Raw genomic sequence first — 17130 nt, 5'->3', positions numbered from 1 at the left:
TATATTTTCACTGAGTGTTAGAAAGATTATCTAGGTAAGTAATTAGTGCACCTGGAAGATGGGACACACTAAGTACCAATCTCAGCTGCAATAAAAATAGAATTCTTTAAAGGATCATCAAAAGGAGAAAATGATCACAATCTATGCCACAGCCCCTTGTGGCTGGGGAGGTGGAAAATAAGATTTTTCAAATCCTAATATTTTAAAGAGCGTTTTTCATCTCAAGGGAATAAAGTTAGCACGAAGGGACTGGGTAAAAGCAGAACTGCAAACAGCATTCTTTTCTCTGAAGGGAATAACGTTAGTATGGGGGTATTGGACGAAAGCTGAATCACATCCACAGCTTCCTCCCAGCAAAATGTAGGGAATTTTACTCACTGATGGCAATATTGCATTTGTTCACTTGATTTAATACCTGCTGAAGGAATGTCATCCCCCACTTGCAGGTACCTGCAAGCCTTCTCTGGTTGTACTGATTTTGGTCACAACACAAAGAAATGCCACCTGTCTCGGGGGTACATCCTGCACTGATATATTCCTGCATCAAAACACAGAGAGTTTCCCTAGTCCTACAGCAGCCAGGAAGCGAGCATGTAAAATTGATTATACTTTTTAAGAGACATCTGAAGGTGACAGAGAGCTATTAAAAACCCAAGCAGTCAATGTTAAGTGATGGTTATAAAATTTATTATATTTGAATAATGCTATTTAATTAGAACACAGCTATTAAAAATGTTCCATGAAATCAAGGATATTGATAAATCAATAATTGATGAAAATTGCTTTTCCCTAACTGTTTTGAATTAAAATGCAGTTAGAATTTGAACTACCATATTTTTTCTGAGATTGTAGAAGACTTTTTTATAGCCTAATTGCTTTATTTAATTTTATTTTGATTAGGGGTTTCAAAATCAGAAAAAGAAGGTTTGAATTTGAACTTTTTGCTTGAAGTCTTATACAGCTATAATGAATCTTCACATCGTAGTGATAAAATGCTCATTTCTGAATAACATGCTTAGTTGAAAGAATCAGAAAAAGTGACTCAAATTCATGATAGAATATAAACTTGTTTATGGTGTTAATTTTGATATCCAAGCATATCTGACTCTAGACTTGCACACACAGTAGCAGAGAGAGATTCGTACAAGATCTTTAATGTCCTGGGGAAAAATTCTGGCCTTTTTTATCAGTAGGCTTTGCTACTGAATTAAATGAATTTCACCCCAACAGATTTATTGAAGGCTCACAATACCTTTCCATTTCCCTATAGAGCTGGGAGGTTTAAAGGACTGAGAAGGCCTGAGGGAGAACTGAGAAAGGAAAAGGAAAAAGAAATAAAGAAACAGTAGCACCAAGGGAAAGGAAAGAGCAGCAATATTTTGCATTTCCATGGTATGGTTACTCTTTCTGGCATAATCTACGCACCATCACAAAAGTTCAGCTTGGGAGAAGGTGGATAAAACTGCTGGCACAGAATACAGTTCTGACTAGCAATAGCAAAGAAAAAGATCTTGGCCTCAGATATAAAGGCAAATTCTATTATTAAAAATATCATTGGTCTTGAATGGCTTTGCTTGACAAAAGAAGTTTAAATTGCAAATGTTGAAAGTTAGGCAGCTAAATTAGAATTTAGCATTTAAATTCAACCTTGCCTTTGGTAGATTGGATCTAGCTCTAGAATGTTAGTCTTGCTAAGTTGCCTAGGAAAGGGAATTTCTGCAAAGTAGGTTTTTTTCAAACATGGCTCAATTTGTAAGAAAGGGAAACTTTTTAGATCCCTCCCTTTCCTGCAGCACAAACGACTTTTGCTGTTATACATCAGGCCTTAAGTTGTACCTAAAAATATGCTCCAATACTAATTCTTGAACTGTGTTCATAAAAACAGTTTGTTTCCTTGCCAAGTTTTGGGTGTTGGAAAGTTAGTCTTTGATGTACTAGGAACTTGAAACAAATATGAGGGCTTTTAACCTATCAGGAATTAACAAAAAGAGATTCTTATGAAGTCTGTGGTGTCTTTTCTTCATATCTGTAAGGTCTTCATTTCACTCCAAATCTGACTATTACAGGATAAATACTTGCCCTCTTTGCATCTCTTTTATAGATAATATAGTGCAGCTTCTAGCTACCAATATTGATGTTTCCCTTTACAGTCTGTAAAACTAATTCTGTGGAAAAAAAAAGCTGCAGAACTGCAAAATAAGAATAAATCTGTTTTACCTTAACCCAGAAAGCAGTAGCAGTATTTGCATGCATTTTTTTCTGATGACATGTTGTTTTGTTTTTATTCAGTGCCTAATCTAAGATAAAAGAGCGTTTATTAAATAACGTCTCTACTTTCTGTGCCACAGTTATTTGTTCAAGGTTTTCCATATAAATACTGTTTTGTTATAAGTCTGTTTATAGAGGCTGGAGGGGAATGGAACCAAGACCTTACCTCTTCCTAACATATGCAGAGCATCCTCACTCCGAGAATTGCTCTTGCTCTAAACAGTGTTGAATAGTTTGAGATTCTGATGATATTAAGCTCTCTTTATTATTCTTGAAGACCTATTACTGATGAGTCAACTTAGGAGAATGCTACCCCATGGTGGTATTACCCTTGGGCAGTATTGTTTGCAGTTCAGTATCTGAAGCAGGATACTGAATTAGTACGTCCACTGATCTGTTCTTATATGTTTAGGGTGGGGATTTGGGGAATTCCTTGTTTCATTTCTACAGTCATCTTTAAACAGCTTCTCTGCCTCCTGATGTAGGCTGCTATTCAAAAACTGATGATCCATTTGGACAAAAAGACTGAGAAGTGTGAAAAGCACATCTGTTTTTGTGTGTCACGTTTTTTTCTTAAGTATTAGAGTACATGACTTTTCTCATCTGACACTTAAAGCTGTAATCTAGAGTGCAGGCTCTATGGAGATGAGATAAATGAGACATAATGTGACTCCAGCTGAAACCAACAGAATAGAAGCTGTTGAGCTGTTGGAGAAAGTATTGCAAGGATTTTCAGGGTTTTCAGGTCTACTAAATTACTTGTGGTCTCTTTGGTGATGTTTTACTAAACCCATGACTGATATCACAAAAACCCCCACAAACCAGGCACACAGTGAAACAAACAGAATCTGGAATTCCTAAACTAAGATACACCTTCAACTGTACTTGAACCTGGGAGATCAGGAGACTATTTTAAATAAAATTAGGTCTCTGTAGTGAAAATAATACTAATGCAACTTAAAAATACCTTCTGTAAGAATCTGTAGGAAAGCAGAAGGTGCGTGAACCCCTTTGATTGGTGTGACTGGAGCAGAATTAAAAGTCAAAAGCCTGAAATAGATGCTCAAACTTGCATGCTGTTTCATTATTGTAGGTTAATGGAAGTGGATAGGTACCAAAATATGTGCAAAGACAGAGCACTTATTTGAATCCCAGTCATGATTTAGACATTCAGTCTGAAAAATTTTGACAAAAGAGCTTTTTAGCCCTTAATTATGTGCACAGACGGTACCATGAGAAAGAGATGAGCTATAGTCAGCTGTTTAGTATTTCTTGCACTGTGCCACCATTTGGTACAAATGTCTCTTTTGAAGGTAGCAAATCCATTAATCGTGTAATAGAAACACAGCTGTGCAGTCAGTAAAAAGACAGGATGCTGGCAAGGGCTTTAGACTATTATAATGCCTTATTTACATGTATTTTCTTCTTGTAGCTTATTGTGTGAGAATTTTAGTGTTAGCTACATACTTCTAAAAAGTGTTGACCAAAACTTTTGTGCAGTTTTTTTAGCTGATAGGGAATATTTCAGATGATAACCCTTGAAAGAGAACTGTGAGGAATCAGCAGTCATGCAAAAAGAAGAAACATATAAAACGTATTTCAGACTGCAAGAGTGGATCTTTGTCAATAGCAGTTTGATAATATGAGCTCGGATTCCTTAAGGCCTCCCATTGCCCCAAGGCTCTCTGGGCAGGGCAAAAGTATCACCGTTTAAAAAAATATAAAGTAAAAAATAGCAAAGCTCCCAAACCAGGCTGGCTTCTTTGAGTGAGGCCAGTCCACATTTGCAACAAAAAACTCTTCATACTCTGCAAAGATCCCGGTGCAGCCTCTCCAACCACGCCAGAAATAGCTCTCTTAATTGCGTTTCCAAACACAGTGTCCTCGCAGGAAAGCAATTATGATCAGGGTGACACGTACTCATGCAAGTGTAAGGCAACACAGGGCTATAATTAAGGAGTCTATTACTGATACCCTCAACATTAAAAACTATGTAAACCTATGTGCTGAATAATTTTACTGCACTCCAATTTAGCAGTATAATGTACTATGCATAGAAATACAAAACAGATAATATTTTCTGGAGATTCATTCCCTAATTGGAAAATTTATTGATAAATCCTGTAGTAAAATCACATAAAAATGTGAAGTGTCAGTGTTTCCTAGTTAGAGAAAATCATTGCCATTACATAACTGTATTTTAAGTAAGAGACTGTGTTGACTTCTGTTATCATTATGTTTAGAACCTGTTCATTTATAGCATAAGCCAAATCTCATTAACGTCAATGGGCTTTGGTTCATTATCTAAAACTCTGCTAAATTACTTTATCTGTATGAAAAATTAAGAAAGACTTAAACGAAGAATCCCACCTTTATTTTTTATCCTTGTCACAGATTCTCAGACGAGAGAGTAGGGACTGACTACATGTTTAAGGGAATTGTAATTGTCAACTGACAGGACACTGACCTGCACCCTGCTCTGTTTCAGCACTACGTGTTGATGATGTGAGAATATGTTCATACCCCAGCACTAGACTGATTTTTGTTTGTTCTTCCTCTGTACACTCCACAGTTGCAGTGATGAGGAGGGAGGCAGTAATTAGGAAGGGCCTTGATTTGACAGGCTACACGCTTAGAGGGAATTCTCTTCACAAAACCAGATGTGCTTTACAGAAGTGGGGTACGAAGCTGGATATTTGCATGGATGCAGACTTAAAAACTAGGGATGAGTGCTAACTACCCACAGTAGGGAGAAAAGTTTCAGAGATCACTCTTCAAACATCTTGTGAGAAGATCAAGAAAGACACAGTAACATGATCTGCATAGTAACATAAAGCAGTTTTGGGCTCTGCAGTAGCTTACATAGCCCCATGCAGTTTGACTCCACCGCACAGATGAAGATATATGAGAGTCTCATTTGTGATTCAGGGCACCTTTCAAAGAAACTACAGCATGTGTCTCAGTTTGGAAGTTCATTACACATTTCTCCATATGCCAATGAGATTTGGGCCTATAGGTTATAATTCCAATTGGTATATGTTAGCTAACTGCTGGCATCTGCTACTGTGCTGTAAAGAGTAAACTATAACCTTAACAATCTAAGATCTTTATTAATATTTAAAGAAAATGTTTAATGTTTAAACAGATTGTAAAAACTTTAATGAAGCCATTTGGAAACTAGTTTGCATATGGCATTATGTTCCTTAGCCTACCAGCATCAAAAATGACATCATTTTTCAGCAAGATGAGCTTCTCTGTAGAAATACTGCTTCACTGCAGTTCTGGGTTACTTCAGGGTATGAATTACATTTGAGCATGTTGTATTTTCCAGTTACTGTGCTTAAGCAAAATGAAGGAAAACGGTTTTTGGTTTGTTTTTTCAAGAGACTTTCTCTTCTTCATAGATCCAAAGTACCTTTTTTATTCAGAGGGCTGTGTGTGTAAGATACTAGAATATGATTTTCCTTATAAAATATGGGGACACTTTGCTTGATGGGAACTAATGAGGCCAGAGCACACGTGCTCATTTGCAGTTAAGGAGTCACTAATGCAGGTGTGCAAAAACAGGAAAAATGAAAACTGCAGAATGAAGTATAAGACTGAATATTCTAACAAGATTTCTGTATGTGCACACCTGGTATTTTCAGTATTATGGATAGGATAGCAGCTAATTTATGATATAAACCATAAATTATGCAGGTAATTACTGATACACCATAAAGTCTACTGTTATCGCTTCACTCGTAGCAATGTTTCCAAGCTGTTTACCATCCATCATATAGCTCACAGCTGAAAGAGAGGAAACAATTACAGCGTTTCCACATAAATTTAAGGGGAGTCATATGTAAAGAGACTGCAGATTAACATTCTTTTAGCATGGTTAAGTAATCAGGAACATCAGTCAGATAATGAGGGATTTTGTTAAGAAATTCAGATTGAAAGACATGATTTTCTTTTGCAGAAATCAAGATTTTCTTGTGTTGTTACGACTCTTGTTAAACTCATACAGTAAGCAGCTTTAGCTTTCTTTATAGCATTATACTATTCTGCAGGGTTCCATAAGATCTTATGATACATCTGGTCAAACAATGCACCTGGCGTGTTTCCAGACTTCAGCCTTTTCTGCTAACCACAGAAAATAGCTGTGAGGAGATCTGGAATTCATTGTACACGTCCTGTCAGTTGCAATCCATTTTAAAGGTAATAATTATTACAAGCACCACGTGTGTGGTGCATTTTCACTTAGAGAAAAGAAGGCAATTTATGAAGGAGAGCAGCGTGTTTGTAACACCCCGGTGGCTCTGCAGAGATGCACTGAGCTCCCAAGCTATGGCACTGCAGCTCGGGAACACAGGGCTCAGCCAGCATGTCCAGGACACCACTGCAGCTCAGCAGTGCCTCAGGAGGGAAAAGGGGAGGTTGTAAGAGAAAGCACAGGACAAGAATGAGGGGCTGTTCTCTCCAGGGTACTTAGGCTGGAGCTGTAATGACAGCTAATGTATAGAGACGCCAGTTTTTGGACTCTTAGAAGGGTAGAAGGCTGTGACTTGTGTTGTTTCTAGTATAAGTTAGTTATCTCAAACTTAGCAGGAATCTCTGTACAGTTTCAGGTGTCTACTCCTAATAGCCATATGCTAAATGCAGCATAAACCATTCTTCTTTTTTAACTGTGCTTACAAGCTTTTTATGTTTGTATCATTTTCTTCTCTCAGAAAGAAAAACAACGGGGCATTTCTCTGTTCTCCCTGATTGTTTTGAACAGCTGCAAAATGAAGGTTTTGCTACAGGCCTCACAAAAAAACCCCAAAAACCAAAAAAAAAATTAAAAAAAAATCTGTGTGCACTATAAGAAAACAAGAGCAAGGTTTTTCCCTAATGTTACTCATTTCCAAAGTATTTACTTTAAGCAAAACTAGTTAAAACAGGGGCAAAACTCTACTAATGCTATTCCAATACAAATAAATCTTTCCAAATGCTATTTTATTTTCATATTTTTGTTATCAGAATGAGCTTTTTCTCCAGACCTTTCTGTTGACCTCTCTAAGTTGGTCACCTGTGCTCTTTTCTGAGCAGCATTGTCTGAAGCCCCAGTTTTTCTAACTTTTGAATGCCCTTGCAGGAGTTCAAGGGCATTGGAAATTCAGGATTTTTTTGTTCAGCTGCAGAAAGGGAACCATGAAACAGATGGAGACAGTGCCCATCAGAGCTAAATTTTATGCTCAGTCTCCACTTAAATGGAAAAAAGTGCTTCATGTATGCAACTTGTTTGATGCTAACCAGGAATTTGGAATTTACTGGATCCTTTGGGCAAAGACCTCTTGTATACTTTTTGAAGACCTGAGTCTTTTTTTCCCAGACCTCAGTGCCATGAATTAGTTAAGAAGAATTTTCGGTTTACCCTCAGAGTACTAGCCATCAAATATGTTATCTCATATCCAACAGCCAGTGGTGCTGTACACCTTGGAAGACAATAAAAAAAAAAATTCTACTATGAAATTTTCCTGTAGGCACTGAGACTGTGCTGGGAAAACAGATTCCTCCTGCACAGCACATATGCAAAGACTGATTAGAATCTGGTACTGGTGGTAACATTGTTTGAAAGATAACTTTCTTTTCTCTCAGTCTTTCTCTCTGCTAATCGTGTATTTGGAAACACCTGACCTCTTGCAGTGCCTTAAGGGTCATTTTTCCCTAAGTAGAGTTTCTGAACAAATCACAACAGCTGTCAGTTAGGCTGCTCATTTCAAAAGGATGGGAATTACGTTTTGTGGTAGTTGCTGCCTGGCTAATTATCGCGGATATTTTGCTGTAAGTAGGGTTTTTCTCGGTCTTGAAATACTCTCAAAGTTTTTATAAGTCAAGAGATTGAATTGTAAGAGCCATTATAACGTGACATTTGTGTGTGTACTTTTCTTCCCAGAAGTGTAAACACATTATCTATGAACAATCCAATGTCTGATAACAGAGAGTAGTAGGCATTAGCCAGAGATATATTAGTATAGGCTGTGTGCTATAGAAGTAAGCCCAGCTCCAATGTTTAGTCTCTTAGATGCTCACACAAATAGCAGAACCAAAGCCACAGGGCACACACATGTCCTGTGGACTGTGGAGGATTTAAGATAAGGGTACTCAACCTATTTCGTTTTGTGCTGCTGCTTCTCCCTGTGAATTTAGAGTGAATTTAGAGGGCTACTTCTCTCAGGTGCAAGATATCCTGGGTGGGACCCTTTGTAAAACAGATCGATGCAGTCTGGGTGTTAGTAACACATGGCCAGCTCTGCTCAGCTGCTTCCTTCTCTCACAGAAACATAACAACAGCAGCTGCAGCTCCTGGCACATGTTTTTAACAACAGATTCAGGAGAAATCACTCTGTAACTGGAGCAGAATCTGCAGTGCCTTATTAATTTTCTTATGAAAAGACAGCTCATGGAAGAATCCTAAAAGTCAGTCGCTGTATCCTATGTCTGGAGAAAGGAGATCTGTTGTTTCAATGGTGGCTGTAGGTCTGCTTGTAACTTGTTTACAAGACACATAGGCCAGCAGAAAAGCAGCAGAATGACTAGTCATAGTGATAGTGTGTCATTTGGATATTGTGAGCCAAAACCTGACTTCAGCCACCTCTTTGCCTTTAGTCCTACAAGGCTCTTTTCAGTAAAAATTTTCTGCTGGAGTTCAGATAATACTCTTTTGATTAATTGATTACTTTTTCCCTTTCAGTCGATTTTACACCTCCATTCCCATACTTTACTTTTACTTTACTGTTTCAATTTGCTTCTGAATTGAGTCTATAATCATGGATGGAACAGCATCAACCTAAGCATCAGGATAAGCTCCCCAGAGAAGTGGTGGAGTCACCATCTCCAGAAGTTCTCAAAGAATGAATAGATGTGACACTTTGCAGTATAGTTCAGTGGCAATAGTGGTATTCAGTCAATAGTTGGATTTTATGATCTTGGAGATCTTTTCCAACCTTAGTGATTGTGTTATCCTAAGTCTGAAGTCTATATTGAAACTATATGATAACATATTAGGGTCAAGAGACCATAATGATTTGATTTACAGTTTTTGAGAAATTAAAAAATACATGTTTTATGACTGTTTTGTCAACCTATTCTGATGAATATGATTAATTAGTATTAATATAAATACAGTCCTTTTACACCAAAGTTTCTTTGGAATGCAGCTTAATCTATGATCCAACAATGAGTTGGATTGATCCCGAGCCTGTGTCCTTGTTGGAAAACATACAGCTATGTCATCAACAATAGGAAAGCTTTTAAAATTCCAGGTATTTTCAAGGAATTTCCAGGAAATATTAGCTGCTCCTCTGCAAAATGATGACTTTTAATAATCAGAGATAATCATGTCTCTGTGGAGACATCATTTATAGTGTGGAGAGTAAAATTTGAACCAATCAGTACTGTGTCCATCAATGAGAAAAGCCCCAAGACCAGTCTGAACTTTCAGTCCTCCAGTCTAAACTAATTTGCTCAAACATCTTAGTGAGAGTACATGCTTTGGTAAAGTTACTCAGAGGTTAAGCAGCACTGAGCTCTCTTGTTTTTCCTTTACCTCATTGTCCCACCCATGTAAAACCTTGGAGGTGAAAGGCCACTGAAATCTTAATGTGGCATCTTGTGCACACTGCACGCCCAGTGCAGCTGAACAATCAGGTCACAAGCTTTTATCTCTAAGACAGGTGTTCCATAATGGGGTTGCTCTCAGGGTCAGCAAAACAGGTCCCTGTTTAACTCTAAGGTGATTAGAAAGGCTAGGACATTTAATTTGAGATAGCAACCTTCACTAGCTTGTTAGACAAACTATTTTATAGGTGACTATGTGAACAAGGGTTAGACTGGTGGAATGAATGGAGACAGGCAGGGCAGTGTGTGACACACTCCCTTGTTGGCTGGACATGCTTTCTGGTGTCTTCTTGTAATTCCCTGGCTCTACTCCCATAGGAGATGCCTTTCAGAATTCCCTTTCCAGAATTTGTTGCTGACACTCTATGCTGTCTGTGAACGGAATTCTCCATATCCTTGCAAACTTAACCAAAGAAAGGTATTGCCCTGTACCATTCTCATCACTGTGGTTGTTCCCCAGAGTTAAAGGAATATAACCAGAAAATGATACAACTCCTAAGTATGATGGGGAACATTTATAACCATTAGTCAGTACTCCCCCACCAGGAAAATGGACTATCTTAGCTTGGCATTTGAGTGAAAGTGAGAGAGGGCAGAGAGAAAAAGATAGCGAGGTGTATCTTATCTTCCCATAGAGAACACAGTGTTGTGCATGCATCCCTTTCTACAGGTGACCTGTAGGGATTTATACTGCCCACTTTCAACAAACTGGGGATTTCCATTTATCTCACAACACCCTGCCCAGCTACTGACTTACTTGTAGCAGAGCAAATCAACCCAGCCCTACTGTATATCTGAAGCCTAATGTAAAATCTGAGCTATAATGTCCCAAGATTTAGAAGCAACTGTTGTTTGGCTGCAGCATAATGTGAGGTGATATAGCAGCTGTAAATAATTCCAGAGAAAGCTGCTCAGAATCAGATAGCTTTCGATCTGATCCCAGCAGTTTCATCTTCTCCTTCGTGAAAGATATATTGGATAAATTAAACTTTAAGTGTCTGAGACTCAGGAGCACTCTGTTTGACCTAACCTTGTTGCCACGGAGGGCATGGTCGATTGCAATGTTAAAACCACTATGACCATAGTCAGGTCAATGAGGATGACTTAAAAATACTGCCATAAAACATCTTTCATGTTAAAAAAGTCAGTAAAAACACACAGAGAGAATGTTTATAAACACTTAATGAGAATTGGGATAAGTGAATTGAATGAAAACTATCTAAAGCCTCCATTTTCACTAAATCTTTGTTATCTTACTTTTCTTGTGACAGTGTTCCAATAATCAATTTTTCTGACAAGATTAGTGTTACTTTATACTTCCAGATGCAGATGCTTGAAATCCAGTATTTCTCTTTCATGGAATGTTAAACAGGGATTGACAGGATAATAAAGGATACATGGGGACTAATAATTGCATGGCATATTTTAACAGGCATTTTTAACTGAGGTTCTTAAATTCTCATTTAAGAACTGTAGGTAAGTTTTCATTTTATATCAATAACTGAAGAAAAACATACTTGTCTTTTTTTCTCCCTTACCTATTTTTTTAGAAAAAATGATGAGGTATTATGAGATATGCAGAACTCGGCATCATAGTCAGAAATACCTTCTCTATCATTGTATGCTGGATTTTACCATCGAGCTATGAAATGTTAAAATTCAGTAAAAAATTTAAAGAAAATTATGCAAAGTAGTAAAGAAAATGCATTTATTTAAAAACAGCTAACACAATTTCACAATCAGATTTATAGTTTTCAATCTAATTTCCATGGTTTTTGTTAGCTTTAGCCTGAGCCTTAACTCAATGTTTTGTAGTGTGCATTACAGTTCAGCACTCCTTATTGAAACTTCTGTCATATTGTAACAAAAGAGAGAGACTGCTTTGGAATAGTTCTATAAATGAACTGAAAAGCCCTTGATTTTGGCCAGTAATGAGTAATAAAAAAGACTCAGATTGGGAGCAAAGCCAACTATCTGAGCAACAATATTAATTTGAAATGCATTGAAGTCATATATGATTATGAGAATGCCAAGTGTATGGCTTATTAAATTTGCTTGATGAGAATTCTTGGGAGAAGAGAAAGAAAGAGGCAGTGCAGGTCTCACTGAAACAACTGCATGTGAAAGGGTAATATTTGGATTAGAAAATAAATTAGAAGAATTCAAAGGAATTTAACAACAATTTTTGAACTACATCATAAAGGAGGCTGAGGATTAAGAGCTTGTGAGGGAAGAGAAAAACAGAATAGAAAAGGGTGCATAAAACTCATAACTCCATAGAGAAACACATAATCCCTTTTCTGTGTGTTCAAGGGTAAATCGAGTTTATTTTCACTATTTTATTTGCACTTCTTGAATAGAAGGGAATAACAAAGTAAACATGAATAAAACCAGTATGCATTTAAACAAAACGTTAGTTAATTCTGTAGTTGAAAAAGCTTCATATGTAATTAGAAATATCACCATTTTTCTTTTTCTCTGTCTGAGGCTGTGCATCACCAAAGCATGCAGATGAATCCCTGAAAAAACCTTGTATTCAAATTTGAAGTTATATGCAAGGGTAGCAATGGCAAATTTAATTCAGTATTTCTGCAAAAGAGAAACAATTCTACAGTAGATATAAATGTCCTTCCCTTACAATACAGTCATCAGAGAAAGGTTACTTCTCTGCTGGAATACTTTTTGAAAGCATCAGCCTCTGCTGGTATGAAGAAATGCAATTGAGAAGTCTTACCCTGTTCAATAGCTAACACTTTATTATGGAAGTACTGACCAGAAGTTTTTTTCTGATTTAAAATCTGTAAGACTCTAACAGTTGAGCTGGGACTATGGCCAGTATTTTTTTCTATCAAGTTGTTTTTGATAGAAAATTGGATTTTTGATTAAATTGAGATGTGCAAGAAACGATGAAATTTTCTACGTAAAATTTCCAATGCTTAGAAGAGAGGAGCTGCTGAAAAAGGTACCAGATCACATTATGAAAATTATAGTATTGGACTGTGTGTTTCTATTTTGTTCTAGGAGATAGATTTTCTACAACCTGGTGTTCATGGGACATATGAGTCAACATTAAAGGGGAAGAAAACTGCATTTAAATGACTTTTTATAGGATCCAGGTAGTGGCAGGGTAGTCTAAAATTACTCCTTGTGCTGAAAAGTATTTTGAACATTGCAATGCCATAGATCTGAGAACACCTCCAAGCTTTAAAAAATAATTACAATTGCACTAGTCACTTGTTCGAACAAAAAGCAGATGACCAAATTTCTCATCTCTAAAGCTCTAAATAACACAGTGGAAAAAAAAAATCACTATCCTTCTAATTATGTCACTTTTTAATGAAGTCTGTGGGCCAGACTGTAGTTTAGACTGTCCTTTTCCAAAAATCTACATGGATCCAGCCTCTCTGAGCACTTCTGTCTTACCAGAGCTCTTTGATTTCCTTAACTTTGAACCATTTTTGTATGGAGGCTGGTGTAAACTGTTGTCTGCACACCTGACTGGCATTTCAGGTCTCTTGGCAAGGACAGATTCTTGTATTCTTGTATTTTTTTCTTATCCAGAGAATAGTTAACTGTTTCTCTAGTCTTTCCCCTAGTGAAGACATAAGCCTCTTGCCTTGCATCAATGAAATGCTATCCAGCTATATTCCAGTAGCTGTTATTCCTTGCACCAGTTGAAGACACAAAGTCAATTATTTCCATACCTGTTTAGTTCTCATTTTGGAATCTGTTGACAGATTGTTGTAGGTGTAATGGGCCTGTGTAACTCCACAGAAAAGGACTGCAACAATACCTGAAATTCAAAGAAAAAACAGCATTAGCTATTTCTATTTTCTTACTTAGGTTTGCAAAAGGTTGCATAAAAAAGAAAATTAGTCTGTTATCACCTTTTTATAACAGAAGAAATTTGAGATATATTTTATAAGAGCATCTTTCAAATAAATTAGGTTTGTTTTTTTTTTTTTTTGCTTTGCTAAAAATCCTGTAGATCTTGAATCTTCTACCTGGACGATCATGGATTCATAGCACTTCTACTGTTGTGTATTTGGCCTGAGGCTGTAGAAAATTTGTTTCAACTAATACATGGTATGATCTGACCGTAATCTATCTGACAGTAATTGTAAAAGTAGGACTAACATAACTGTAGTATGTAGGACTTCAGACCTTTTGAAAAAATTTGTCAGAGACTGAATAGGAAAGGAAAAAAATAATTTTATTACATTTAAGTGGTTTGAGTTCGCTTGGTACTGAATGACTGCAGCAGGGGAAAGTCAATTCAGTCTGTGCCTGACTGCAGCCTTTTCATAATCATGTGCAAGGAGGACAACAACACATTGCTTAGAAGTGATGCTCTGGCAGGTGCAAACTGCACTGCCCAGAACAACCAGGTCAATGACACATGGCAGCAGTTATATTCCCAGCTTATGGAAGGTCTTGAGGAGCAGGGCAGCAGGTTTTTCAGGAATAATAATAATTTTTTTTTTTTTTTTAGTGCTATTTTTTAATACTTCTTCCCTGGCCCTGGTTCTAACTCACTAGAATCATACAGTAACATCACCGTAATGCAGTATTATAATTACAGTAGCTGACAAGATTGTAACTGTAGTTTCCTGTCAGCTCTGGACACAGATAATGAAGAAGGAGCCCATACAGGGAGAAAATGGAAAACCAAAATAAAATGTCCACCAGTAGCCATATGTAAGTGCCCACGTGGGAAGAAAGCCCTGGGCTTTTCTTAAACTCTGGGCATGCCTGCATAGATAATTATTTACACAACAGCTCAGGGCTTTATGGTGTCAATTCTGATCATCATTCCCCTGAAAACCTTCACACACTTTTCCTGAAGCACGTGGAGTGTGCAAGTTCTGCTTGGTTTTGAGCTGCACATCATGTGAGCAACAGCTGGCTTAGCCCAGAGCCAGCCTGCGGAGGCATCACTGTGTGCCAGGGATCTCCGGGGCTCACACAACCACTTTTCCACAGTGCCTTAGTCCTTGTGCCTTTCAGCCCTTCTACTCCCTGCCTCCTGTGTAGGAGCCACAACATGCCCTGATTAGCCTTTCAGTTCTGCTTCCTCATGGGCTGCTCTGCACGTTGTTAGGTAATTTTTAGCTCATAGGCTGCTCACATTTACTGAAATTATATTGATGAGTCTGAGGCAACAAAGCAAGCGGAAAGATATCTGTTCAGATTTAGGCACTATCCAGCCTTGCAATGTGATTGTGCTGCAGCTTTCTGAGCATTTATTGTGTTAAAGTAGCATGAACTGAAACATATAAACTAGTTGTATTGGAAGCAAAAGCATGAAGTGGAATGTAAAAATAATCCCAGTGTCTTCCTTCAGTCCTGGACTTGAAACTGGATAAAGCTTCCTCCATCTTCTCCAGGATGGGGACTATCCTGACTTAATGAAGGCCAGCAAGAAGGGGCTCAGTAAGGGGATGGAATTTGCAGTGCTGCACCTTTAGCAAAGCAACCCAATATAAACAATCTGCTACTTCAAAAGGGTTAATAGAAGCAGGCTGGGCTTCAGACTCACAGGAAAAATGGATGGCACTGTACTGAACAAGTGTGAGGTGCTTCAAGCACTGGTGCCTCAACATGTTCTTTAACAGGCTTATCCAAATCTCTAAATGTTTGAATTTTAGCAGCAGGAGGGTCTTTGAGGTAGGTGAAATATCCTTCTGCCCTGAACCATGGCACAGATAAGGGAACAAATCAAAGTAATAATTTAGACAATGCTGAAATTAATCCATTTGAGGGAGATGGTGTGTGTGGGATCTGTGCGGTGTCACATACCAGTTACATTAATTATTACCTTACTACATCTTTCTCTAGACTCTCCTTGGATTGCTACCCATGCAAATATTGGCCAACAAAATCCAATTTTCTTTACTTGCAAGACTCTCTTGTTTCTGGGAAGAACTGAGGCCTGGCATTAATATGCCTTTAAAGAAAGAATGGAGTAAATAATTCTGAGATGAATTTGGCACAAGGGATAACTGCCATCAGAAAGAAAATGATTATTTCTTTAATAATAATAATAATAATAATAATAATAATAATAATAATATATTATAAAAATAATATTCCCCCCCCCCCCCCCCCCCACAAACCACTGTAGACATTTTCTTTGCTTCTGGGTTATCTTTATATTGTAAATTTACCTGTACTGCTTCTGCAGAACTGTCTCTGTAGCCAAGAGAAATTCCACCAAGCTTTAAGTAATGTCTTCTTTTTTTAATATTTATTTTCTTAAGTTGGCTTTGATATTTATTTTTTTCTAGCTACACTAAGACTTTTCTTCACAGTAAATAACGTGAGGAGCAGTGAGGTTGTCACTGCCTAAATACATTTCAGGGAGTTCATATTTTCGTGAGGTCTAATTGCTCTCATAAATGTGTCTAAGTCTTTTTTCTCAGTAATTGTATTTGATTGTGCAGAAATGATCTGGTGAGTTTAAAAATTCTCAAGGCATTGATAATATGCAATGGGATGCTCTAACAATGATATTTCAGCTAAAAATGTAGCCAGTCAGTAATGTTGCTAAGTATCACTAGCTCCAGGCTCAGTAACAGAAATGGAGATAAGAGCTTCTGATTCACTTTCTTCTCTATTAATCATCATAGTGTCATCTTGCATTTTTAAAATTGACTATTAAATATGATTATGAACTGTTCTTGACTGCTAAGAAACTGTTAATTATGTGTGTGAGAGAACTGAGTGATGTGAGGAAAAAAATGGCCTAAATCTGATTTTACAATAAGAATAAATGAACTGAACCATGCAATTATGCAAGTGTAGAAACCAGATACCCTGTTTCCAGGGAAGACTGGGGGAATGCAGAGGAATATTTCAATTGCTACAATAGAAAGCTTAAAATGTACCAGCCATGCCTCTTGCAATGAATGGTTCATTAAGAGTCTTGGAGAAAATTGTTTGTAATGCATTTACATAAAAATGATTACTTAAGAGTGAGGACCAATTACATTTTAATGCAACTACAAATGAAAGAGAAGTACCTAAAGAGGCAAACACAGAACTCTTTAGTTAGAAGAAAAAAGCAATCTGGATTTCTTTGTAAGACTATTAAAGCTAGATCTTGAAGTTAGTTGGGTAGCAAAATACTGTATGAACAGAGTATGGCACGTAAATGAGGTTGCTAAGTTTTTGCAGGCTTGCTTTCACAGAGAAACAGGTAAGAGCAAATATGGCAAT

At 37.3% G+C, this 17130-nt stretch overlaps 1 protein-coding gene across 2 annotated transcripts in view; it reads right to left on the bottom strand.

The window, feature by feature from the left end:
- The window catches only part of SLC9A9 (solute carrier family 9 member A9), a 181823-nt gene that overhangs the window by 87641 nt on the left and 77052 nt on the right, over window positions 1-17130 (bottom strand). For both annotated transcript variants that reach the window (XM_064666392.1, XM_064666393.1), the window contains exon 9: window positions 13617-13705. In XM_064666392.1, coding sequence (XP_064522462.1) covers window positions 13617-13705 — 89 coding nt within the window. The remainder of the gene's footprint in view (window positions 1-13616; window positions 13706-17130) is intronic.

Source organism: Pseudopipra pipra, chromosome 10 (assembly GCF_036250125.1).
Source record: "Pseudopipra pipra isolate bDixPip1 chromosome 10, bDixPip1.hap1, whole genome shotgun sequence".
Lineage (NCBI taxonomy): Eukaryota > Metazoa > Chordata > Aves > Passeriformes > Pipridae > Pseudopipra > Pseudopipra pipra.
This window is presented reverse-complemented; position numbering and strand designations above follow the sequence as displayed.